The sequence below is a fragment of the Pipistrellus hanaki genome (assembly GCF_964339955.1).
Source record: "Pipistrellus hanaki genome assembly, chromosome: 14".
NCBI classification, from domain to species: domain Eukaryota; kingdom Metazoa; phylum Chordata; class Mammalia; order Chiroptera; family Vespertilionidae; genus Pipistrellus; species Pipistrellus hanaki.
Window position 1 is genome coordinate 16,213,357 of NC_140516.1, and position 26,573 is coordinate 16,239,929.

The 26,573-nt window shown below is 56.4% G+C and overlaps 1 protein-coding gene across 1 annotated transcript in view; it reads right to left on the reverse strand.

Annotated features, from left to right (window-relative positions):
* The window catches only part of LOC311632903 (cadherin-23-like), a 299,605-nt gene that overhangs the window by 179,656 nt on the left and 93,376 nt on the right, over positions 1-26,573 (reverse strand). The window contains exons 4-6 of the mRNA XM_084904920.1: positions 23,733-23,875; positions 23,023-23,070; positions 22,818-22,910 (exon numbers count right to left, since the gene is read on the reverse strand). Coding sequence (XP_084761046.1) covers positions 22,818-22,910; positions 23,023-23,070; positions 23,733-23,875 — 284 coding nt within the window. The remainder of the gene's footprint in view (positions 1-22,817; positions 22,911-23,022; positions 23,071-23,732; positions 23,876-26,573) is intronic.

Genomic DNA, 26,573 nt, shown 5'->3' on the forward strand with positions numbered 1-26,573 from the left:
CCAGCGTGACCCAGATTCAGCCTGAGATGATGGACACTCGCCCCCAGATTGCATGGATCTGGGGTGGGCGAAGAACCCAGTGGGATCCGGGGACAATCACGTGTCTGGGCGGGGGTGAGAGTGGGCATCTCGGAGTGGAGGGCTGAGCAGCGCCTCCAGGGACGGCCTGACACACTTAGGAAAGGCGTCGGGAAACACGGGGCTGTTTATCATAAAATCGGCCAGGAAAATAGAATGGTTAAAATTCAGAGCCTGGCCGCAAATGAGGAGGGACGGCGGGAGCCTCGGAGGAGATGCTCTCTGAAACCCCAGGGAAATGGGACAAGATGCCTTTTCTAAAACAGGGGGTTATAGATTTAGACAGTTTGTGACGATGGTGGGATAGGGGTCAGAAATATCTTCATGCCTTGTGCTGCCACCCTGTCCACCCTTTCTGCAGCCACCAGAGACCCTTCCCCAGGCTCAGCTATGACTGCACCCTCCCCAGCTCCCCCCGCTCCACCCCCCCGCCCAGGTCCACCCTCCCCATACCTGGGAGGAGAAAAAACAACAGCACTGATGGGGTCTTTTGGGTCCTTTCTATCATGGCTCCAGTCACCCTAAGTTTGTACCTTATGTCCAGCACCCTCTTCTTCCTGCCTGCCCCCCACGCACACCTGACCCTTTCCAGCCCCCAGGCCTTTCCTTGGGCTGCCCCCACCTGAGCTCCTTTCCCTCCATTAGCAGCGTGCAGAGGCTGCCTCCCCGGTAAGTGCCTCTCAGCCTGAGTCCCCAGTGAGTGTCTGCGTGTGTCCTGTCCTGCCAGCCGGCTCACTGTCTCCCTCATTAGACCAGAGGCTCCTGGAGGGCAGGACTGTGTTGCATTTGTGCGTCTTCCCTATCCCAACAGCCAAGAAGAATTTGCTGAATATTTCACACAAAATCGAAGGCTATATACAGCACGCCAAGGCCTAACGTTCTGAGGTGGGCAGGGAGGTAGTAACATGCTCATTGTGCAAAGAAGGAAGCAGAAGTTCCACAGTAAAGGGCACTCAAAGCCACCTGACTGGTGGCAGAGACAGGACTAGGATCAGAGGGGTCCTGTGACGCCGCACGCTGCTCTTCCGCCCACTCCTGCATTCACACCCTCACTGAGTGTCATCTTGAGTCAGGCAGTCCCGGAGCCCACCCAGGAGATGCCACACCCCCAGGAGATGCCACACAGTGCTGGGCACAGAGACAATTCACAATACTTCCAGCCATGAGACTTAATACCATCCATCTGAAAACTCCAGTGCCAAGTGTAAGAAAAGCTCAGGATTGGGATTCAAAAGGGCAGGCTGGCCTGGCCAGTGTGGCTCAACCTATGAACCAGGAGGTCACAGTTTGATTCCTGGTCAGGGCACATGCCCAGGTTGCTGGCTTGATGCCCAGTAGGGGGCATGCAGGAGGCAGCCGATGGATAATTCTCTCTCATCATTGATGTTTCTCGCTCTCTCTCCCTTCCTCTCTGAAATCAGTAACATATATATTTAAAAGGGAAAACTGTCTCAATCTCAGGCCAGCCTCCCAGGGGGTTCCATGTGGACCCCAGGGAAGGCCCACGGGCAGGGCTGCACTAGCAGGGTGTGAGGTGTGCCTGACTGTGGCCCCAGCCTCCAGGTTTGGAAGGGCACGGGTTAACCCGCCTCCTCAACCTCCACCCCCTCCATCAGCCCTGTCCTGACACTCAGCTCCCTAAAGAAGGACCTGCCATTACCCTGATTGGACTCTCCAAGATAATCGTGAGGTCTCCAGATCCCAGCTGCCATGGATGCGTGTGCTCTCTCCCTCAGCCGCAGCCGCAGCCCGCAGGCTGGCGGGAGAGCCTCGGAGAGGCAGATGGAGCTGTGGCGAACTGAAGGCTTGTGAGCAAGTTCACCCATTAGAGCCTTCCAGCCTGAGGACTTCTGGGAGGGGCTGGGTGGGGCTGACAGGCTTCCCTTCAAAAGGTCCTGATGCCTCGAGCTACTCAGTTCCCCCTTCTCAGGCCCCTGGAGGGGCTCAGCCTGGCTCCTAAGCAGCTTCCTCTGCCGGTTACTGTGGACACTGGGGTTCTCAGAGGGATGCCCCTTTCTGGACTCCCCCTAGCAGTTTCCCTGAGGACTAAGGCTCTTCTGAACAAGAGGGAGAAGCATTCCGTCCAGCCCCAAACTCTGCAACTCCTTAGAAAGCCAATTCGCCGAAACCGGTTTGGCTCAGCGGTAGAGCATCGGTCTGCAGACTGAAAGGTCCCAGGTTCAATTCCGGTCAAGGGCATGTACCTTGGTTGCGGGCACATCCCCGGTAGGGGGTGTGCAAGAGGCAGCTGGTCGATGTTTCTCTCTCATCGTTTCTAGCTCTCTCTCTATAAGAAAAATCCCTTCCTCTCTGTAAGAAAAATCAATAAAATATATTAAAAAGAAAAAAAAAGAAAGAAAGAAAGAAAGAAAGAAAGAAAGAAAGAAAGAGAAAGCCAACTTGTGAGCAACATGCAAAAGACCCTGTGCGCCCCCCTTGGCTCTGACCTGCATGCTCGGTGGCCAGGGGATGCGCCATGCTAATGCTGAGGCAGGCCAAGCACAGGGTTACAGATGCCAGCCCAGGAAGTGCCAAATGTGGTGCTGCGATGCCCAACAGAGAGGGCAGTGATGGCCTTTGAGGCTCCCTGGTCCTCAGCCACTGTCTCAGCTCCTGGTCCGGCTCCGCCTGGCTTCAGCCCCGGGCTGGGAAGAGGTTCCCGGGGAGGGGCCCGGGGCACTTCCCCAGCAGCAGAGCCGGGGAGCTCAGAGCAGTCCCCCTGGGTGAGGTGAGTGTGGCCACTGCTGTGTGAGCAAAGACTGTGGTCTCGCAGGTGGCAGAGCCATTACATCTCTTCTCCCTCTTGAGGGGACTCACTCAGATGAATGTCAATTTCACGTATTTTACAATGAGGGCAAATGGGCTCTTAGAATGGAAGACATACGATGTTTTTGGAGGTGTGTTAGTGCCAATGGAGTTTGGGGAACCTCAACAAATAGGGTTCAGAATCCCGAACAGGGGACCCTGGGCTTGTGACCTCGAGGGGCCAGGAGGCCTGACTACTTGCCCTGACAAAAAGCTAGAGGGTCCCGGGCTGGAGGAGCCCTAGAGAAGAAGGCATTTCTCTGGGCCTCCCTCGCTCCCCACAAGCTGGTCAGAGGCTCACATGCTGTGCTCATGGCCCCACGGAGTGGGTTCACCCAGGGCAGCCTCCCATGTCTGCACCACCACAGACTGGCCATAACCCCAGCCAGCAAGCCTGGATCAACGGGTGCAAGAGGCAGGCAAGCACGTTCCAGCCCCAAAACAGGAAGAGTTTCCTTACAACTTAGAGATGCCTGAACTTGAACTGGATGACCCTAGGGAACCGGGCGGTCCATGTCCCAGCAAAGGGCCAGGGGCACATGTTCGCGGAGAATACCGTGGTGTCTGCTGGCAGCTGTGTGAGCTGGGTGGACACCGCACCCCTCTGGGCCTCTGCTTCCTCACCTGGGAGTGAGATGAGGGAGCACACCTTTCCTGAAGGTGGTCTAAGAAGGAAATGATGCCTACGGAGTGCTGAGCACAGTTTCTGGCCCCCGGGATGTGCCAATCTGCAGTCACTGTTCGGTAAGCACTCACCGTGGGCATTGCTCTATTCAGAGGTGGGCCAGAAAGGCGGGAAGTGAGCATTCAGACTCCTCCCTGGTTGGATGGTCACGGGGGCTGTGAATGCCAACTGTAGTCAGGGGTGTGTGAGATGATAGGCTGCCAGGAAGGCAGGTGCTTGGGAAAGAGGGAGAGAGAGATGTATAATGGCTCTGCCCACCTGCAAGGCCACCAGAGACCCAGCCTGGCACACCTGCCCACCGATGACATGCCAACCAGGCAAGATGGATGACAATATGGTAGCCCCAGGCATAGCGACCTGCAGGAGGAGGGAAGTCAGGTCTGAAGTGAAGGGGAGCTTCCAGTCAGATGGGAGTAGGGTGAGAATGGGGGTAGCAGCCTGCAGAGCCAGTCCTGTGTGGTGCCTCCACTGAGGAGAGGACCCCTGCCCAGCCTTCGGGAACCAGTAGGGTGAGAGGAGGCTTGTGCCCGACTGGGAGCTGGCAGGGCAGAGCCAGGGGAGGGGGGTGCCTCTCTCTCATTGCTGGGCCTGGCACATGGGCCCAGAGCCCCCAAGGAGGGCTCGTTTTATGCCAGTGGAGTCCTGTGCAGAGACAGCCTGGACGAGAGAGATAAGGTGCGATGTCCCAGCACAAGCCCCGGCTCCTTGGAGCTGCGAGAGCTCATATTAATGGGACCCATTCAGCTCAGCCTGCAGGGCAATTAATAACGGGCCAGGCGGAGAGACTGCGTGTGGTGTGTGTGTACGTGGGTGCGCATGTGTGTGTACATGCTGCAGGGGAGGGTGCAGCCTGGGTTGGAGTGGCCCGGAGTGTCTTTCTCAAGGACACCCCCTCCCTGCAGCCGACCTGGCTCTCACCCCAGGTCGGGAGAGAGGGACCCATCCTACCTAACGCCTCCAGCTGAGTGCTGTGGGCCAGCAGGGGGCAGAGGGCAGGAAAGGACCTGTTTGTTTCCTAGGTTCTGGGCTCAGATGGGGCTGGAGTGACTGAAGGGACAGACGGAGTCTTGCAGTATGAGCACAGTGCACGCTAGTCTCCTTTGACCTTGGACTTCCATATGCTCCCAGGAGAAGTTGTGAACCTGGGAAGTACGATGGAGGAGAAAGGAGGGTCTGCAGAAGAGGCCCAAAGGCATGGGTTTCAGTGTGGGGGCAAGGTCTGTCTGAGCCTTCATGCAAACTAGGAACACACGCCCATTCAGAGTGGATGCACCCTGTGATTACACAACTTGGTGAGCAAACCATCTTCTGTGTCAGGAAAAACATGCTCCTCTTCTGTAGGCAATGCCACCCACCTCCCAGGGCCATGGTTTCATAAGCATTCCTTGGGCGGGATGTCCCCAGCCCTCTCCTTGCTCAGAGCACCACCTGCAGAACCACAGAGGACACCCTGCTCGGGGACCGGCTGTTGTCCCTCTTGGTGCTCCTCACAGCTGGGCCCTCTACTGAATCTGGGTCACCCCTGCTTGGCCCAGGGCCTTGACAGCTTCCTAGAGCCTTACTCCTCAGGTGAGATGTGGGCGTCACGTGGGAGCTTGGTAGAAAGGCTCAGGCCCACCCAGGCCCACTGAGTCAGGAGCTTCAGTGTCACAAGGGTCTCGGGGACTCACATGGGCATTAACATGGCTTAGAAAACACGGGCAGAGGTAAGGCTGAGCGTGAAGAGGGGGAGATGCAGAGAGCAGAGAGGGAGACCCCCTTGCAGACTAGGGGCCGGAGATGAGTCCTATCAGAAGAGGACGAAGCAGGGAAGAGGGAGAGAATTCAGGCAACAGCCTGCTCTGCCTGTACCCAGCCGCCTCTTCACGCACCTGAAACGAGACCCTCCACCTATCCCCAGCACACCGGGCCGTGGCTACCAGCTCCGAATGGCAGGGAGCACACTGAGGGGCAGGCCTGGGCCCTGGGTGGGGAACAGGGTTCTGGGGGCCTGGCTCCACTCCATCCATCCACCCCCTTCTCTGCACAGACCTTTCATCAGGATTCCCAGGCTGGCGCGCAGGCCCGGGCGCCTCAATCACTCCCATCATGCCGGCCGCAGGAAGAGAATAGCTTTCAGCTCAATTACCCTTCACATTCCAATATCATAACGCTCCAACGAGGCTTTTTAACCAAAAACAAAAAAGCTGTGTCTGCCGCAGGCCAGCTGCAAGGCCAGCCGTGCAGAAGGGACGGCCTGCTCGCCCTCCAGGTGACTATGGGAAGGGACCCGTCCCAGGACACCGCCGCGCAGAGAAGGCACTGGGGCCCCAGGCTCCAGTTTACCCACACACGTCCCACCTCTGCTCGTCAGGCATTGGGACTGACTGACCCTGGACGGGGGGAGAGGACGCTGAGACCCAGGCTCACGGAGTGACATGTGCAGAGTGGCCTCTACACTAGCTCTGTCTTCTCCTCCCGGGGCAGGAACGCCACCCAGACCCTCTCGGAGCCATGGCCGATGGCAGCGTGCAGCCACATCCTGGGGAACTGGGTCTTGGTTCACATGCCATTTCATCATTAGCTCCTCTGTTTCTTACAACAACCCTGGTTAGCCAGGACGCCAGCCAGAGCTAAGGTTACTGCCCCACTGCACAGGTGGGTAAGTGGAGCCCAGGGAGAAGAATGGAGAGGCCCAACGACCTCTGGGAGCATCCCAGTCTAGTGCTCCTACCATACACTGCTGCCATGGCAACAGGGGACAGGGAGCGCTCCACTCCGAGGAACTTAGCAGAAACAAACTTCTCTCCCACACATGAAGGGACTGTCCCATCTAAAGAATGTTCTTGGAGGGGAAATAACCAGGTACCCATGCCGTGCATCCTGCATGCTCAGTGAATTCTCAGTGAGCACACATGTCCCATGTGTGTGCCCTGTCCCATGTCACACATGAAGGGCTATAGAGCAGTGCCAGGAGGCTGGCCCGCTCTCTCCCAATCAGCTGTGCCTCCTCTGCCTGGCCAGCTTGGTGCTAACAGCCTTGGTGCAGCGTCCCCTCCCTGTGTCCCCCTGGCCTCCTGCTGGCTGTGGCCGATTTTGTTCGTGATTTATCACTCCAGGGCGCTGACCTGTGAGGGAGACACGAGGGACAGAAGCAGGCAGGACTCGTCATGCCTGAGGGGTGTTCATGCATGCGTGCACTGGTGCGGGGATGGGAAGGCCATCTCTCCAGGAGCATGCTGCCCAGCCCGACTCTCTAGACTGGGAGTGGTGTTTGGCATCCCCACCCTCTCTGTCCTATGCTGGCTACAGCACTGGCATCTCTGCCCCAGGCTGGCCACAGCCCTGGCATATCTGTCCCATGCTGGCCACGGCACTGGCACTGCTGCAGAGAAGGATGAGGGGAGACTGAGGGAGGCTGGAAGGAGCCACAGCCCAGAGTCCTACCCTAGCAGCCCAGTGGCCCTCTTACAAAGATCTGCTGCCTGCGGTTCTCTGAGGATCCAGGGCACGTTCACTCGATGTGCAAGACCTTTTTGGCCCAGCCCCTCAGCCCACTGTCAGCAGAGGTTAGCACAGAGGAGCCTGGGGGTGCACCACTGGGTTCCCAGCTCAGCTCTGCAACTGTTTAACCTCCTTGAACCTCAGGGGCCCCGTCTTCAAAACGGGGATAACCCCAGCACCTACACCACAGATTGCTTATAAAGTGTACACCAGCAAATGTGAGTCCGCGTTATGGCTTGGCTGTTGTTACTCAGTGTCTTCCCTATGCCCAGCGCCACGAGGCCTTCAGGTTCAAGGACTTGTGAGATGCAGACCCATCTAGAATCAGGTTCTGGGTCCTGGAACTTAGGCCCAGGACGACCCACGTACCAGAGAAACGAAGCGGTATAGACAGAGCTGACCGGGGGGAGAGGTCCCTGAGCCCCCGTCAGGCCTGCTACGGACCTGTGCCCAGCCTCTCCTCGGCAGTGCCAGCGAAATCTCCAGAAGGACCTTTTCTATTTTGTGAGCCTCCACCCACCTCAGATACAAAGAAGCAGATGGGAGCCCAGAGCTGGGGGGCTCTCTGCTTGCCTCAGATCCACACCACTCCCTGCTCCCTCCCCCGCAGCCCAGACTGAACAGGCCAGCAGGTGAATCAGGCCGCTGCGGGGAGGGGGGGGGGGGGGCGGGGCGGGCCAGGCCGGGGCGGGGCGGGGAGGAGTGGGGCAGAGCAGAGAGAACCAATTTGCCAAGCTCATTGAGAGCTCGTTTGTCCAATCCTGCTGCCTGGAGGGAGACGTGCTTTCTAGTAATACTCGCCACAGCAGGATGAGGGGCTTGGGAACCGGTCTGGGTGGCCCTGGGATGGGTGAACGGCCATGTTCTGTCTCTCAGCAACCAGAGGGGCCAAGCTTTGGGTGGTGGCTGCCCAGGTACTCGAGCACTGGCCTCCCGGCCTGTTTTAAAGGGTGCCACTGGGTACGCAGGGCTGGGCAAGGGACCGTGTCTCACTCCTCCCAGCACCCAGCATGGGCTTGGCATCCAGCAAGCACCCGGGGGTGGGGGATAAATAAGCAAAGGAAGGAAGGAGGGTGGGTGGGGTCCGGCACATGGAACCAACGCTCCTGCATCCCATGTCCACTCTGGTGCAAGCAGAGCAGGCTCCTCTCTGGGGTCTCTGAGCTGGCTGGTGCTGAGAGGCAGGCCTTCCCAGCGGGGTCTCCAGAAATGAGGCACCTGCTAAGCCCCGCCCCCCCCTGCACCGGGGAGGTTCTCCTGGGGTCCCAGAAGCATGGTAGCCCCACTCTCCACCCCCCACCCCCATCTGCAAGCTCTCCCTCCCTCACCCCCACTGCACCGGCTCTCAGGAGCCCCCACCTCACCCCCCTGCTTCTTCAGGGCCCCTTCCCAGCCAACTGCCCTCCCCAGCTCTGGGTCCCGACCACAGCTGGCCCTCATGGGCCATCCCCGACAACCACCAGCTGCACCCCTATGTCCAGACCACCCGCCGCCGGGGGCACCAATCCTCCGCCTGAAGGGCCCCCAAGGAGTGAGTGAACTGGAGTTCCGGGTGCTGAGGGGTGCAGTGTGGGATGCAGGCTCTATTGCTCTGCCTTCAAAGGTCCCCGGGGATCCGTTTCCTATCGCTGCTGAAACAAATCACCACAAGCTCAGTGGCTTCATAACTCAAGTTTATCGTCTCTCAGTTCTGGGGGCCAGAAGTCCAAAATGCAGCTTCCTGGACTAAAATCAAGGGGTCCGCAGGCCCGCATGCCCTCTGGAAGCTCTCGGGGAGCCTTTTCTGGTTTCTCCAGGCCTCCCACGTTCCTGGTCTCAAGGCCTCAGCTGCTATGGTCAGGCCAGCAGTGCAGCACCTGCAAAGTGCTCTCTGACCTCCTCCTCCTTGTCACATTCCCCCTCTCTGAGTCTCCTTCCTGCCTTAAAGGAGCCTTCTGATTATACTGGGGTCACACAGATAAACCCGGATACCTCCCCATGAATGTACTTAATCGCATCTGCCACGTCCCTTTTGCCACGTGAGGAGACACGGTCCCACGTTCCCAGGACGAGGACATGGACATCTTTGGGGCTGCTCTGCTGTCTGCCCTTCCCGGGGCCCGTCAGATGGCACCCTTTCCTCCAGCAGCCCTGGCGGCCAGTGAACTGGCGAGACGGGCGTGGCGCTTCTCTGCAGGCCTCGGTGGGAGTCGCCAGCCTTCTGAGCCACCTTCGGCAGCGGGCGTGGGACCAGAGCACCAAGGACTGGCTCAGGCAGGTCCCCTCTGAAAGGAGGCGGCCCAGAGGACAGGAGAGGAGAGGCTCCCCGAAGACAATGCATAAACCGCACTGTGCAACAGGTCTCTACTGAGTGCCCCCTGGGCACCAGGTCCTGAGGGTCCAGTGTTGGAAAGACAGCCTCATGGATGTGACCTGCTCTCACGGAGCCCACCGCTTCCTGTGGGAGCCCAGCAGTGATCAGACAGTCCTGCAAATAAGTGAGGAATTCCATGGCTCAGAGCTATGCTGCTACAAAGGTCGAAGGTCGGGACCGCAAGGATCTGTCCTACACTGGGAGGGATCTCAGTGATGCCTAGGAGAGATCAATCAGGGATGAAGGCCTCAGGGGATGTAGGAGGTCATGAAAAGCGGGGGAGGGGCTGTGCAAAGACCCTGTGGCACGAAAAGCAGAGTCAAGGGGAGGCTGGGGAGAGGGTTGGGTCAAGCCCTGCCAGCTTGGTGGGGCTCTGGCTACCAGCCTCAGAACACCACGGGAAAACTTTAGCAACATCCCGGGTACCTCACAGGCACTCAGTCCAGTTGAATGAATGGATGCAGGGAGAACGAATGAATGAGCCCGTCTACCCTCCTTCCACCCCTCACCAGGAACCTGCCCCGTCCCTCCCTCTGCACAGCAACAGTTAACGGCACCTGAGGCTTGCTCACTTATTTATTTATTTTCCGGCGGCTGCTGGCACCGACCCACGTAGCTGAGGAGCATGGCTCCGTGGAGATGTCTGTGATCGCAGCACACTTTAGGCGTTACTTCCGCACCATTAGGGCTTTCCGCCCCGATGGCTGCTGCTGCGTTTCCCTCATCTCTATCTGTGGGGCTGTGTTGGGTGGCTTTTTTTTTTTTTTTTTTTTAAGGTCTGCTGGCCCTTGAGATTGGGGCATCTAATAGTTTGGGGAGGTGGCAAGAAAGACAAGGCCTTAGAGAATTTATTATTCTCCCCCATTGCCCTGGCCTTACCCCAACCCTGACCAGGAAAGAAAAGGAAAAAGAAAAAGAAACACAACAAAACCCAATCACTTCAAGCTGCTCAGGAGCCTGTGAAGATTTCTGTTTCCCCGCGCAGGCCTCAGATGGGCTCGCTGATTTGAGCCGCAGCTCATGGGAGGCGGGCGGTGGGGAACACAATAAGGGTCACTGCAGAAGAATGCGTGTCCTTCCAAACACCCTCCCCCCTGCCTTCTCCAGACTCAGGGCTGCTCCTCCGAAGGCAGCAGACTTACAGTAAACCCCAAACCCTGAGGGCATGTGCTGGGGACCAAACGCATGACTAGCCATGTGACCTCGGGCACTGAACCTCTCTGGGCCCATTTCTCCAGCCATAACATGAGAACAGCCACCCCTTTCTTACCCACAGGTGAGATCCAAGGAGACAGTATGAGGAAAGAGACCCTCCTTTCCCCCCTCCCCCCATTCCCTTCCTCTCAACCCATGTGTCGCCCACCCCACCTGGCTTCCTGTGACTCTCGGCCCGCATGCAGTCTCCTGACCCAGCAGCACCTGGGCAGCTCTGTATTCGCCTGCAGAGATGACCCCGCCAGAGAGAGGTCAGAGAGGACAGTCCTCCCAGTCACATCAAGTGTGAGCTGTCAGCTGAGCGTGGCACATGCACTGTCTCATGTCGTCTGCCTGGTGTCGTCAGCACCACACCCATGTTTAGAGACAGGACATTTCCCAGGGCTCCGAGATGCGAGCAGTGAGACCGAGATATAAACCGTTAACCTAACCACTGAGCAACCACTGTGGGAAGCTACCTCCAGGAGGAAGCTGGCGGCTGGTTCCAGAGGCTTAGGTGACACTAAAAATCACACTATGTGTGTAATAAAACGACAACAGGCAGAAGCGATCCATGGGGTTAGACGCGGGGTGGTGGCTGCCTCGGAGGAGGGCTGGGAGGGTCACCAGGCGGCTACGTGCTGGGGAGGCTCTGTGCTGTGAGGCAGGTGCGGTTGCACAAATGCGGTCGCTTTGCGATAACGCATAAACCTGAACACTTACGACTGTTCACGTCTCTGTAAGGCACAGACACCCCATCCCCTCCACCCTTGGTTCCAAGAAAGAAAACACATGGGTCCAGAGAGGGGGCCACTGGAGAAAATACTCCAGGGTTCACCTGTCCCGCTTGCGTGAGGCTTTACGTTCGAGGCCTTCCTGTCTGCCCTGTCCTTGGTCCCATGATGGGGTGGACAGGCCTAGGACCCCCAGTCCCATTTAACAGAGGGGCACATGGAGCCCTGGAAGCCTGCCAGCCCCAGACAGTGGGGCTCTGGCCTTCTCCAGGTTAGAGCTCACCCCACTCCGACTGGCTGAACTGAACAGACAGGTGAGAGACAGGGAAGGCTGCCACCCCCAAGGTCACCAGGAGACAGTGTCACTCCCCAAGGCAAGGTCAGCACCCAAACCTGGGGCCACCCCAGGAAGGAAAGGCCAGGCCGAGGGCAGGAGGCAGAGGGAGGCCTGGGAGTGTGGTTTAGCAGCCAGAGTGAATGGAGTGGGTGTAGGAGCAGCTTCAGAGGCAGGGACGGAGGAGACCTGAGCCTTCAGGGCCAGCGGAGAGAAGACAGATTGAAGGGCTTGGGATTAGGTCCCAGCCGGTATGTCTGAAGGGAACAGCCTGGGGCAAGTCTTCTGACTTCCCTGGTCCTGACTTGTCTGAAGAATGGAAACAGAGAGGACCAAGCAGCCCAGGCCTCTCCCACGGACTGCTCTGAGGAAGGGAGACTAGGGTTTGGCTAAATGGTGGGAAGGAAGGTGGTGCAGTGAGCTTGGGTGAGAGCACGGATGAGAGGGCTTGGCATGAACAAAGGCCAGTGGCAGGAGAGTGCCCACCTACAGTGAGAATGGAGGACAGAAAGTCAGGAAAGCCTGGCGCTCAGAGCCTCATGCAAACAGCTGGGTTTCTATCACTCAGGGTTTGTGCGGGGAATGGGGAGGCACCTGCCCTGGGAAGGCATGAGGGTGGGGGGGGGGCAGTCAGGGCAGAGGCCTCTGTCCCATTCATTCCCTTTCAGAGGCAGGGCTGGGAAGGGGACCAGCCTGAGCCTGTGACCATCCTGGACAAGGATGCGCTGGGCATAGACTCTTCGAGGCCAGCAGTCCCCGTGCTGGGAGGTGGGCTGTCCAGCTGATGAAGACAGTGAGCGGGGACGATTACATGGTACCTAGTGATTATGGCCTGGGTGACAACTCTCGGCTGCAGGATCGCCTCTGAAGAGAAGGGCTTTCTAACAGACAGACAGGAGGCTTCCACTTAAGGTTATTATCAAGAGGGGGAGCCCAGCCCCCCCCCCCCCCCCCCCCCCCCCGGCTTCCAGCCAGCGCCACCAAGTTGAGAAGTAATTAACGGCTGCTGAGGAATCAGAGAAATTATAATAATTCCATCAACCAAGAGCTCTCTGTCTCTCCCTCGTCTCCCCTCTTCTGGCTGAAAACAAGGTGGGCCAGGCAGCCTGCAAACACATCAAAACAAGCCAATTGTATGTGGGGGGGGGAGGGGGAGGGGGGAGTTCGCCTCAATGTCACGGGGCTGCCAGGCCGGTCCCCAAGCTGTTTTGACAATAATTGAACTTTAGGGAAGTAGAGGGATTGGGACAAAAGCCCAGGAGAAAGAGCAGGGCAGGCTGACAGCCCACTGACAGGCTCGCGTGGACCCTGTGCCCTGCACTGAGGGAGCAGCCCACCAGGCCACTGCTCTTGGGCTTGGAGGGGCTGCAGGAGCCAGCACCTACTCCCCTCCTCTCACCCCAGTTCCAGACATCTGGCACGTGCTCCAGCCCAGGGAGGGGCTCAGCCTTGTGGGTTCCAGAAACCATTCCCTGAGAATCTTCCAGATTGCCTTCCGTCTTTCCTGATTTGCCACTGATTTACTGGGGAGCTGGGGCAAATCATTTGCCCCCTCAGGTTTTGTTAACCTCTACAGAAAGTGTGCTTGAATGAAGTCACTCTGACGGCCCCTCTTGTACCAGAGTCCATTTGGAATGCTCTCAGTCTATTACTAATTACCAGAGGCCCAGTGCACAAAATTCGTGCACAGAGTGTGTGCATATCCCTCAGCCCAGCCTGCACCCTCTCCAATCTGGGACCCCATGAGGGATGTCCAACTGCCCATTTAGGCCCCATCCTGATGGGATCGGGCCTAAATAGGCAGTCAGACATCCCTCTCACAATCCAGGACTGCTGGCTCTCAACCACTCTGCTTCTTTTTGCCAGCCTTATCACCCCTAACCACTCCCTTGTCAGTCTGATCGACAATTAACTGCTCCCCTGCCAGCAACTGCCCCTAATTGCCCTCCCCTGCTGGCGTGATCACCCCTAACTTGCCTCCTTTGTCAGCCTGGTCACCCCCACTGCCCTCCCCTGCTGGCCTGGTCCCCTCCAATGCTCTCCCCTTCAGGCCTGGTCATCCCCAACTGCCTCCCCTGCAGGTCTGGTCATCTTTTACTGCCCTCCCCTGCAGGCCTGGTCCCTCCCAACTGCCCTCCCTGCTGGCCTGATCCCCCACAACTGCCCTTCCTGCTGGCCTGATCCCCCACAACTGCCCTTCCTGCTGGCCTGATCCCCCACAACTGCCCTTCCCTGCTGGCCTGATCCCCCACAACTGCCCTCCCTGCTGGCCATCTTTGACCACATGGGGCTGCCATCTTGTGTGTTGGACTGATGGTCAATTTGCATATTACCTCTTTATTATATAGGATTTCTAGGTGACTCTAGTTCCATTTTTTTCCCCTTTGTCATTTTCCACATGTTGCCTGTCTCCTACCGGACTATATATGCTTCTTGATCACTAATACCCCAATATCAACCAGTCAGTTTGCAGCAACAGAGCCTACCTGTTCAGTTCTGGGGACTTCAACCTTCTCGACGCTTCCCAAGGACTTTTCGTAACCACCGGACTACTAATCAGTCACCCTGTGCATGGTGCTTCATACAAGTGCTCCCACAGTAGAACTTTTACAACAACCCCAGTGTCTCCCCATTTTACAGATGAAGAAACTGAGGCTCTGAGAGGCTAATAAATTCCTTGCTCACAGCCTCCCAGTTTGAAGCTGGAGGTTACATGCTAGGCTCCACCACACCAAGCCATAGGAGGCACTCACAGCAGTGGTACGAATCCTCACGCAGTAAAGCCAAAGCCAGTCCTGCTACGTGGGGGGCCTCCTTCCACCATCAGTTCCTAAGCCTGCCCCCCTACCCTGTGTCTGCGGAGACCCCAGGCCTGGAGGAAAAGGGGTTCAGGCAGAAGAGTTGCATCCTTCCTTCCACAAGCCCCACCCCTGGGGAAGGAGATCATTTAAGAGAGAGAGAGAGATGAAAGAGGACAGATGAACTTGAGGCTGACAGCTCAACAATGGGGCAGGAACATCTCGCCGGCAGCTAGCATCTCCTTCCATTTAGAGCGCGTTTATTTAGGGGGGAGGAGGGGGGCACAATGAAAGGTGTCCCTTCACGTGCCGGGGGATCGCTAATGCAGGGGACGCTCCACACACTGTCCCTGCTTCGTATGCATGGCAGAGGCTCCCGCAGTCACTGCAATAGAATTATATGGGTCCCCGAGGACTCCCCGCCAGAATCGGTGAGGAAACCGATGTAATTAAGAACCTCTTACCGTTCAAACAAAATAGTAATTTTCATTACATCTGGGCTCCATCACTCTCCTGCTCCCGCGCTGTCCTCTGTCCTCACGGTGAGGGTGGAGGACACCCCCAGCCCTGACCACGTACCCATGGGCGTGTAATGAGGGGGTCCCGGGGGCCTGGGGGGCTTGGCTTCACTCCACGGGGCGGAGGAGGGAGCAAGGAGCTTCGGAGTGGCTCTGAGCTGAGCTCTTTGGCCCTGGTTTTGTGGGGCTCCATTCATTCTCTCTTGAGCCCCTGAGACCAGGAGGAGGGTGCTGAACCTCCCCCGCAGGCAGGGGGAGCAGGATGGCACTTACCCATGTCCGTGGGCCTCCTGTTTCTCAGGAGCTCTGTGTGTGCACATTCGGGGACCAAATCTTAGAGGCTGCCTCTGGGAGTGACCCAACCCCTAAGGCAGTGGTTGGCAAACTCTTTAGTCAACAAAGCCAAATACCAACAGTACAACAATTGAAATTTCTTTTGAGAACCAAATTTTTTAAACTTAAACTTCTAATGCCACTTCTTTAAAATAGACTCGCCCACGCCATGGTATTTTGTGGAAGAGCCACACTCAAAGGGCCAAAGAGCCGCATGTGGCTCTCGAGCCGCAGTTTGCTGACCATGGCCTAAGGTCACAAGGAGACAGTGTCACAATGACCACAGCTGGGTCCTGACCACCCGGGAGGTCCTCACTCTAGAGAGGGCTCTGAGTGATGTTTCTCCACTCCCCCTGGCAGCCTGTGTAAGGGGTGTGTGACAGTCCTTGCACGTGTACAAGGCCCAGGGTCCCTATCCCGGCTGTCTCAAAGCCTCATCCCTGCAACTTTTGACAAATTCCAAGCAGGCCATGGCAAAGTTGCAAGAAGACATGCAAAAATGCTGAGAAATGAGAAAGAACAAGACTATGGCTCGGGTTGCATATCTGACTTTGGGGGACGTGGAGACATCAGTGAACTTGACCTGTCTCCATTTTTCTCATCTCTAAAATGGAAGTATAATGCTCTCCTAACTTATAGGGTTGTCATAGGACAAATGAAAGATGGAGTACATACTCGGATATAGAGAAGATGATATTGCTTAAATAAGTACACACACACACACCATCACCACCACCACATATACACACATGCATGCACACACCATCACACAGGCCCACATACATGTACACATCGCCATACATGCATACAACGCTGCAAAACTATGTACAAACAGGTGGCCCTGTTGCTTTGCCCATGTGCATATGTCACTCCACTGCTACAAGCACAAAGCTTGCAGTCCGGGCCGCTGCAGGCTACGCACCTGCCTGCTGTGAGGGAGGAGGCGTTTGTCAGTTGCCGACGACAGCGGGAGGAGACCAGAGAAGGCACAGCTCCTCAGGGTGCTCACAGGGGCACAGAGACATGGCCTGCGGCTGCCGCGAACAACCATGTTGGCGCTGGCCAGCAGGATCCAGAGCCTCTGAGGTGATTTATTGGTCTTCCTCTCCCAGATCAATAGGCGGTGGTTATAGATGCAGAGGAGGGCACCAGGCAGCAAGGCCCTGAGGAATAAATTAATACGGCCTGCCAGGGGTTTGCCGCTCCTTGGGGGAACGGTAGGCAGAGTCAGTGTGTCTCGTACCCCTCATTTCTTGCAGTAATCTGAGGATGCAGTTTGTAAGTCATTCAACGTCTGATGGGCAGGCTTTGAGGGGGACAGCTCGGGGCACTGCTATCGAGCCCAGAGGTGCTAATAAGCTTGGCCAAGTCCATCTCTGCATGCTCTGGGCCTCGCCTGGCCACCACTCCTGGCTCCCCACATGCCCACAGCACAGGATATGGCATGGCTGAGATTCACGAATGGCGGGCAACAGAGGGCACCAGTGAGCGCCAGCACTAAGCTCTGGGGTGTGCTGGGAGGGAAGTGCAGTGTGGATATGGGCGGAGACGGGGGTTGCCCACGTGTGAGCACCCTCTCCCGCTCAGCACAGGCCTGGCTACTCCCTCCTGCCCCCCTGGATTGTGAGCAGGAAGGACCCCTTGCCTGGGGAAGCCCGTGGCGGGGCGAAGTACTTTACAAAAGGCTCCTGCTGTCCGCCCTCCCAAGAGGCAGAGGGCGAGGCAGTGCTCTGCCCATTTGTGAAGTTCACGTCCATGGGCCAGGCCCCCATCTGGGTGCTGAGGACACACAGACGACCAAGCTCAGTCCCTGCTCAGACTGGCAGGAGGGACAAACATACAAACAACTATGGCCACGGCCATTCACTGGGCACTTACCCGTACATGATCCCATTTGCTTTAATCCTCGCAGCCATTCTGTGAGGAGGGCTCATCATTTCCATAGAACTGAGGCTCCCTGCCCAAAGTCACATAGCGGGACCCGGCTCCTAACCCTGGCTCCATTCTTGACTAGCCTTGGGCAGGAAACCTGTCTGCCTCTATGTCCACCTCTATCAGACGGGAATAGCAGTGACTGCCAAGAGGTGGTGGTTAGGGCTCAGTGCGTCCCCACATGAAAAGCACAGTGTCAGGCCCATAGGAAACCCTCAGTAATAGCAATAACATCAACTATTATTATCTTATCTTAGAAATTATTATTATGATGATGATTATTATCTTAGAGATCAATTATTTTGTTTCACTGGCAAATGATCATCTAGAATACTCTTTTCCCTGCTTCCCCACCCCTATGAAGGAGGTGCAGGGAATACGTAACATTTATCTGTCCCTGTTAAGTGACGTGGAGAGATGGTGCGGGCTAGTGGGACCCAGGTCAGAAGGCCTGCGATCTGGGTCTGACCTTACCCCCCGCCAGCTTTGAGGCTCAGGCAAGGACGCTCAATTCCTAAGGCCCTTGTCATCTGTCCCAGCTGCACGCCTCCCCTCCTTCAGCCTCATCCCCACCTCATAGCTGGTCACCTGAAGCCACCGTGACCAAGATCTATGCAGGATCCACCTGCCGCAGAGACCTCAGCAGGGACCCAGGAGCACAGCTTTATTTCCAGGAGGTAACAGCCGGCCCCCACGAGGAGCGCACGCACGCACATAGCCACTGTCCCTCCTCAGCAGGACCTCTTGCAGGGGGGTAGAGTGCACTTCCCTCTTTGGGAAATTGCAATGTAGGAAAAGAGGCTACAGGATCTCAGAAGGTACATGATGTTCAGAGACATCGTCATCTCTGACGAACAAACTCCATTCGTCCTGTACGGTCCCACATCAACAGCCCCCGTGCACAGACCGGCCACTCCTTCCCCAGAACTTCCACCCGCTTCGCACACCCTCAGCTACCCTGGCTCTTAATACATTTAGATGTAGCTAGACATCCGCTCACTTGTCTTTCTATAAAATCACCTTCCCTGAGGACGGCAGTCTTAATCACCAGCATTTTACTGCCTATACATGAGCCACACACTGGGCTAAGGGCCTTTCCTGCCGCCTCAGTCCAGCTCGCATAAAGACCCCTCAAGGCAAACACTGTTGTCCATCTCCCCGATAAGAAAGCTGAGGGCCAGAGAGGGTATGTCACCATCCAGAGGCACAGCTGGCAAAAGGCAGAGTCCCTTTTCTCTACCTTGCATGTCCAAGTCCGCTTGGAATCCCTGGGCCCTGCTCCCTAGCCATGACAGATGTTTGCTGTGCTCATTTAAAAAAAAAAAAATTGAGTGGATCAGGGCAGATGGATCAATCTGGGCTTTGACGGACGGGCAGAATTGGGTTAGGTGGGGAGAAGAAAAACACTCCAGTGCTTGTCAGAACAGTACCGTGTGCGTGCCAGTGCGAGAAAGGAGAGACAAACAGACACCAGTGAACTGGCCCCTGGGCTGTCGGGGGCACTCAGGTGGAGGACTACCAGGAGGTAAGCTGAGAAATGGAGGCTGAGGCCAGATGGATAAAAGCCTCGACAGCCCCGCTGAACTTGTCAGAACTTCAAGGACGTGGCATCCCTGAAACAGCAAAGGCTCTCCTTGAGCCTCGATTCAAGGAGCCACCTGGCATCATCTGACTTTTAACGCACATCCGTCCTCCAGCCCGAACCCCCTGGCTCCGGGGGCAGCTCCCCGGGGCACACCTCGGGGTGGGGGCTGATCGCGTGGCACCGGGAGGAGAGGGACCGGACAGGATGGGGCAGCGCTGAAGGTCAGCAAGGCGGGCACGCACCTCGAGCGGAGGTACTGAAGCAGCACTGCTGGGCACAGACACAGGCAAACACGTTTGAGCAAATTGGAACGACATAAAAGTCTATTACAGCAAATCAAACAGCAGTCAGCATGACAGCCATTAGCCTGAAATGAATACACGGGGACTTAATGAGGTCTGTCGAGGCTGGCTTGGTGAATTAAGTTGCCAATTCTAGCAGGATTTCCCTTTTCTTTACGGACTTGAAAGCATCCACGCTGCCTCGTTAGGGCTTCGACAAGTGAATTGCAGGGCCTTTCACCCTGATAAAATGGATAATTACACGGAGAACAGCTTAGCGAGGGGAGAGGGGTGGGCAGGAGGGGAACGAGAACAAACAAACCCAAACATACCTGCCTGGCTTCCCCCAAGGCCCGGGCAGGGCTTCCAGAGGAAGAGGGGGCAGGCTTGCGGGAGGGGGGGGACTGGGGCAGGCGAGCTTCTCCTAGGAAAGGGGCAGTGCCCAGCCTTGACCTGCCTCCCACGCACTCCTATTCCAGACCCGAGGACATGAGTGCCCACGGGTCAGGTGTCCAGGCAGCTATGGACCGGCTGCCCCAGGACCTCTCAGACTGGGGGAGGGCTCCTAGGTGGGGAGGGCTCCCAGGTCGTCCTCCGGGGCTCATGCTCACCGGGGCGGCTTGTGAGACACGCAGCTTCCCAGGCCAGCTCTCCCCAAACCACTGATTCATCATCGCAGGGACCCGGGAATTCAGGGCACAGCGAAAACAGGCTTACAGTCGTTCGCATGGAAAACAGCACAATATTCATAGATAACAATACAAGAATAAACTCTGCTTTGATGACTCACAACTCTAAACACACTCTGGAGATGCTGATGCAGTGTGTGTGGGACCCTCTGATTCCTCACTCCTCAAACAGTACTGAAGGGCCTCTGAAACACAGGGCTCTCCCGCTTCTGCTTGCATGACTCCAGGGCTGGGGAGCTCCGTACAGGGAAGTGGAACGTAGACACAGGCTTTGCCTCCTGGTAACTGGTTCCCATGCCTATCCTTGGGTTCCGAGCACAACAGATCCAAATATATCAGGGCCCCGAGGGCTGGGGAAGGTGGAGGATGGGAAGGTCAAGAATAATGTGAAGGCAACTGGGATGGCCAGAGAGAAGCTGAGAGCAGGGAGGCCGCCCCTGGGGCTTCTCTGCCGTCACCCAAGGAATAATAAAGCTCTAAGGGAAAGAAGGGGCTTCTGCTTCCAGATCACCCTCAGATCATGGACGTTAGCCTGGTCCACATCCTAGATTAACAGCCATTGGAACTGAAGCCAGCAGAGGGGCAGTGACAGTTCCAGAGTCCCACCAACCAGCTGTTAGCACAGTCAGGACCAGAGCCCAGGTGTCTTAACCTCTCGTCTTCCTTCCCCTTCCCATGATACAACACAGGAGCTCTACCGCTCACCTCGGCACGATTCTGTTGAAACCCAACTCCTCCTCCGGGAAGCCTGTTGAGATTTCTCCGATCACGGGCAACCCCTGATGCTTCGCAGGATCTACAGTGCCCCCCTGGGTCTCTAGTTTGTGTTCTCATCCTGTTCAAAACTGCAAGGCCTCTGCCACCAACCATGCTTCTCCAGGGCAGAAGCCGGTTTCCAGGGTAACCTCAATGCAAACAGGAGGCCCTGGCCTCAACTCCAGGCCAGGGGTCAGCAGGTCCTTTGCTGGTACCCAAGTTGGGTAAGTTCTAGTCCAGGTGACCACACCAGGCAAGGACCGGCCAGTGCCAAGCCATCTCAGGTCAGGAGTGGCCCGGCCTCCATCCAGCTGACACCATATCCCCACTGGCCACACCGAGCATCCTCGATCGAGTGTCAGGCCAGCAAAGTGACCCCGGGACAGTTACACGTGAGCAAGTAAACCATGCGGGCCCGCGTCCAAGGACTGTGTGTCCTTGCAGCTGGCCCCTCTCAGGGCACCTGTTGCCCATCAGATGGGCACTTTACTCTGCCTTTCTTCTGTTTTTGTTAGGTAAGAGGGCTGTGTCGAGAGAGGAGAAGTGGCATGTCCAAAGAAACCCAGCAATCTGGTAGCAGCGCAGGGGCCGAGCCTGAGGTCTCCTGCCGCTAGTTTGGCTCCTGTCCTTGCACATCCCTCTGGCCTCCCATGTCTCCGTGCGGGTGAGAGCGCGGCACGGTGCCAAGCCCACAGCAGACACTCAATAAATATTTGTTAAACAAATGAATGATGGAAGCAGCTCTCTCCAAAGGCCTTGGAGAATCCCGGGAGATTCCAACAGGGTGGCGTTGGAGGTCATACCTCCTGGCGAGGGGGAGAAGCAGGCTGGCCCGCGCCCAGGGCAGGGGAGGGGGACTGTGACCTCCTGTCCCCTTGCCATCGCCGCTGCCTGCTGCCCTGGGAGGGAAGGCAGAGGGCAGCCATGCCTGTCAGGATGGCAGCTGAGCAATGGGCCCAAGGCTCATTAACTCGGAGCCGTGCCCTTGGTTTCCGAGCCCGGGCCTGTAGTGCGGCTGGCACGTAGAGACCCTTAATTAAATTAGGGAGGCTTCCAAATGAGAGGGGGCCTGGAGCCAGGCTGCAGTCCCAGGCGCGCCGGCCACAGCTTGGGGCACCACACCCCATGCTGGGGGCTGGGGGCTCTCTCTGATTATGCCCTGCCCCATCAGGGCCTGGGCATGGGTGGGAACCTCTGTTATGCCCCCACCTGCACACCTGTCCCCACTCCCCTCTGTCTGGCATAAGCATCGGACCCTTGGCTCATAGCTGAGCAAGAAGGGCCAGAAACAGAAACGTGAGGGGCGTGAAACAAGGTCTCCTCGTCCTTGAGGGAATCCGAGGCTGTGCTGGGAGTCAGGAGGCACGGCGTCTAAGCTGTGTGACCTTGGGCAAGTCACTCTACCACCCCGAGCCTCAGCTCTCTTATCTATAAACAGAACAGATGTTTTCTAAAGACTCTTCCAGTTTTCCCGATCCAACACAGAGGCCAGGATGCAAACGCCGCGATGCCAGCCTGCTTCTCTCCAGCGGCTTCCATCCCCCATCATCCCCACCCCGGCCCCTTGTGGCTGCCCCGACCAGAGCCCTGAAGACAGGCCGAGGGACGTCCAGTTGGAAGCGCTTTACCCACCACCTTCAAGGTCTCTGAGTCGCTCACTGCCAGCCCTGGAGAGAGGGACAACAAGCGACGAGAATCCCGGTGCCGTGGTGAGCCAGCAGCCAATTTATTAACGAACCGTTCGTAATGCAGTAATTGGTGCTTCTCAATTACCAGCAATGGCTTGGTTCTACACGCATGCACTCATGCAAACACGCTCAGAGTACACAGACCACCCAAAGGAGCCAAGGGCCAGGGGGACAGCGCGGATCACAGAGACAGAGCAAGTCCCTCCCTGGGACTGCAGGAAGGCCTGGGGCTGCCAGCCCACCTGTCCACGGCCCCCACTGGCTCTGACCGGAAGGAAAGAGGGTGCAGCGCCGGTCGGTCCCCCCCAACCTCTGTCTTGCTCCTGGTTCTAGCTGGACCTGTGGGGCTGGCCCTCTCTCAGGCACGAGACTCCCCCCAACCCACTCTCCTGGACAGCAGATGGGCCCGTACCCTCGGAGGTGCCAGCCTGTTCGGCCTGCCCGAGCAGATGCCTGAGCTGAGGGGTGGGCAGAAGAGGAAGGGTGGACATACCCTCCCCCCGCTGACTCTTCACCCCATTCCCAGCAGCAGGTCCCCAATGTGCCCCAAGGGTGACCCGGCGGCTCCTACCTCAGGGATGCGGACACTGTAGGGCTGGTTGTGAAACGTGGGCGCGTTGTCGTTCACGTCCCCGACCTGAATGTTCACCTTCCGCGTGATCACCTGGCGAGAGAAGGGCGGGGAGTCAGCGTTGGCCTTGACCTCTAGCCTCTTTCCACCCCAGGGGCCCAGGGACAATCCTCTCAGGGCAGCAGGGGCTTCGGGGGATACTCACCCCCTGGTGGTCGCTGACAGAGAACTCCACCGTGAACTCCGATTTGGTCTGAAAGAAAGGAAAGTGGGAGGGAGGGTGGTCAGAAAGATGTGCTGAGGTCCTGAGGTCCTGAGTCCTGAGCTCGGGGGAGGCTGGGCTGGGATTGGGTACCTGAAGGCTTCCCTAAAAAACCAAGCATTGCCCCTTGGGTTGGAGAAGCAGGTTCAGAGCAGGGATTCTTCCCATAAAAGAGCAACAGATTGGAAGTCAAGAGTCGGGTTCTAATTTGGACTCTGCCTTTAAATTGCTATGCCACTTCCTCAAACATAAGGAGAAGGCGGGGGGGGGGGGGGGGGTTGTCCAAGCTCTTACCTTAATTTGCTAAGGGCTACAGTCATCAACTTCTGCGTCCTCCAGGGGGCCATGTGTTGGGGCAGGAGTAGACTTAGACTAGTATACCCCAAGGAGCCCCCTTCTACAGGGGATGAGCCCAGGACCATTGTCCCTCTTGCCTACCCACTGTTGCCCTTCACTTGGAGACACCCCCAACCACCCATTCCAACCCCAAAGCCCTGCCTCTTGAAGAGGGACCCCATTCAGGCAGGAAGATGCTGCTTCAGGGTCAGGATGAGGCCTCAGAGGAACACCCCTGAAAGGCCCATCCTCCCCCGGGGTCTGTCTGTTCCTACCCTCCAGGAAAGGACCGAGGCAGGGGTCTGGGCGGGCCATACCTCTCTGTCCAGCGGCTGCCGGAGCCACACCACCCCAGTGTCCGGCTCCACAGCGAAGAAGCGGGAGGCCTCCTCACCAACCACGCCGAACACCAGGGGGTCATTGTCCATGTCTCGGGCCAGCAGCTGGGTCACAGAGGAACCTGGAGTAGCCAAGGGAGAGAGCAGAAGGCACACACAGGAGGTCAGTCCGTTCCTCGTACTTTGCTCAGGTCGCTGAATCCCAGTGGGAGCAGCCACCCAAAGAACCCTGGCAGGTCACCGACTACTGCAAGCCATCATGTGTCCTGGGCTCTGACCCAGGCTCCCCTGGCCACAGGTCGCAGTGTGTACATGCTTACAACAGGAAAACACCATTTGCCATGTTCTGGGTGTGTAATGGACAGCTGTGACTTCTGCCTGCCCCCCTCCCTTCTGATTTTAATTTGGAGGCTCCCTTCTCCAAGTGGCTCAGATGAGAACAGGGGCCCAAACTCTCAATTCTAACGTGTCAAGATGGGCACATAACTCAGCCCTAGCCAACCAGAGCATTCCATCTTCCTGGTCACAATGATTGGCTCAGGGATAAGCATGTGACCCCAAGCTAGCCAATCAAAGCTAACCCTGGGACTTGTGCTGGAACTACTGGGAAAGAGGAGCTTTCCCGACACGGGGGTTGCTAAAGCGGCACTGCTGGCAGCAGTGTCTGGCACCACACGGGAAGAGCCTACTTGAGAATAAGGCCAGCAAGGAGGGAAATGGGCAAACTGCCTGGAGAGAGATGGTGTGAGGGTCTGCAGCCAGCTGTGCCTGATATTAGCTCCATCCTTGGGACTTCTCAGCTACATGAACTAATAAATCCCACACACGCACCCCTCCCACACACACATCACACCTTTTTTTTTTTTTTCTACCTGAGTAATTGAGCTGGATTTTAGTTTTTTTGCAAAAGAAGAATATTTTGAAAATGAAAGTCTGAAGACTTTCTAACTCAGAATATTTTGCAAAACCTGCCATTCATTCGACAGTGACGAGGTGCTGGCCTGTGGTAAGCACTGGATACAGAGGTTTGGAAGATGTGGTCCAGCCTCCAGGAGCTCCCGTCTAGTACTGGGTGGCCAGATCTAGTTCTGGTTCCCAAGAAAAAGATCGAGCATCTTCACTAAGAAACAAAGCCCTGGCCAGAGTTCACCGTGAGCACCAGTATCCTGGCCTACAGCACTGCCTAAGAAGTCCCAGGGCAAGGTATCACTTCCGGGGGTCACAGCCCTCCCTAGGCAGCCTTCAGATAGGCTGAGCAGCCACCCTGGTTTGTCCAGGAGGCAGAGCACATCCTAAAACCAGGAGGTCCCAAGTGTAACTGGACCATCTGGTCATCTTAGCTTCAGGCGTCCGTAGACCCCCAGGAAGTGTGCAAACTGTTAGGAGTCTGCAGAACGACAGTGTCGTTTTGTGCAGAGAAGGTCTATAGTCTTCTTCACCTGATTCTCAAAGGACTGATCAGATTAGAACCATGGCCCTGGGCAAACCACTTCTTACAAAGCTTCAGTTTACCCTATCAAATGGGACGGACACGCTTCCGCAAACACTGACTTTCATATTTATTGAGTAGCTCCAAATGATCAAGCTAAGTATAAGGAGGGATTCCAAACTCTGGAAATATTATCTAGGAAAGAACACTAATGAGCTCTTCCAGGCGAACTTTTAAAAGGACAGTTCTACCATGACAATGATAGTTAACATTTCTGAACACTAACCACACTCCAGACACCGGGCTAAAGGATTTCCGTGTACTATATAATTCAAACCTTACTGTTTCTCTCCCCATTTAACTGGTAAGGTAATAAGGAGTGATTAAGTAATTTACAACAGCCACAAAGTTAGAATAGCAGAGCTGGAGTCAAAGCCTGGGCACTTGGCCGAGTCCATGTTTGTTACCACAACTTTACACTTCTCAACACTACGTCTGTGAACTCAGGATTCAGGACTTTCAGGCGTGACTCTATCAGACCCCTCACTCAGGGATGGGGAGCGTCTGGCCTACAGGCCATATAAGGCCCAAGAAATCATTTGCTCTGGCCCTGCCAAGGCAACTGCAGGCAGGACTCGAGATTCAACAAATCTCGGAGCTTTTTTCATAGCGACATAAATTTATATTAAGTGAATTACATTAAGCAAATGATGTTATAAATATCCAAATGGTCCTTGGCAGGACAAAGGTTCTCCACCCCTGCCTTAACTGGAAGCCCAGCACTTGGAAAAAGAAGACACAGTATGGGGCAATCATGATATGCCGGACACAGTGCCAGGCCCATTCACAATTCCTCCCAGCAGCTCTGTTTGGTAGTCATCACTATACCCATTCTACAGATTAGGAAGCTGAGGCCCAGAGAGGCAAACCAGTCTCTCCGTGGTCACAAAGCAGAGTAGGATATGGCAGCATCTGAGGGGATGTCAGAAGGTGAGAAGCAGGTGATGATGGGAGGAGGTGAGAAGTGGGAGGAGGAGGAATGACATCATGGAACGGAGTTGAAACAACCTGAGAGTCTTTGTGGGGAACCCAATCTTCCCATTTTAAAGACGGAGAAGCTAAGTGTATTTAGCAGTTTTCCCAAAGTACGATGATGAGCAACAGAGTCAGGACCCAAACCCAAGTTTCCAGACTTCCAGCATCCTGGTGCAGTGCTCCTTCTAGATGTGTGTGTGTGTGTGTGTGTGTGCGTGTGTGTGTGCGTGTGTGTGTGTGAAGTCATAGAGAAGCCAAGCACATCTTCCCAAGCATCGGTGCTGCTCGGCAACAAGCAGCTATTTTACACTAAAGCAAAAGGGAATATATTGGGAACACAATATAACACTTAATTT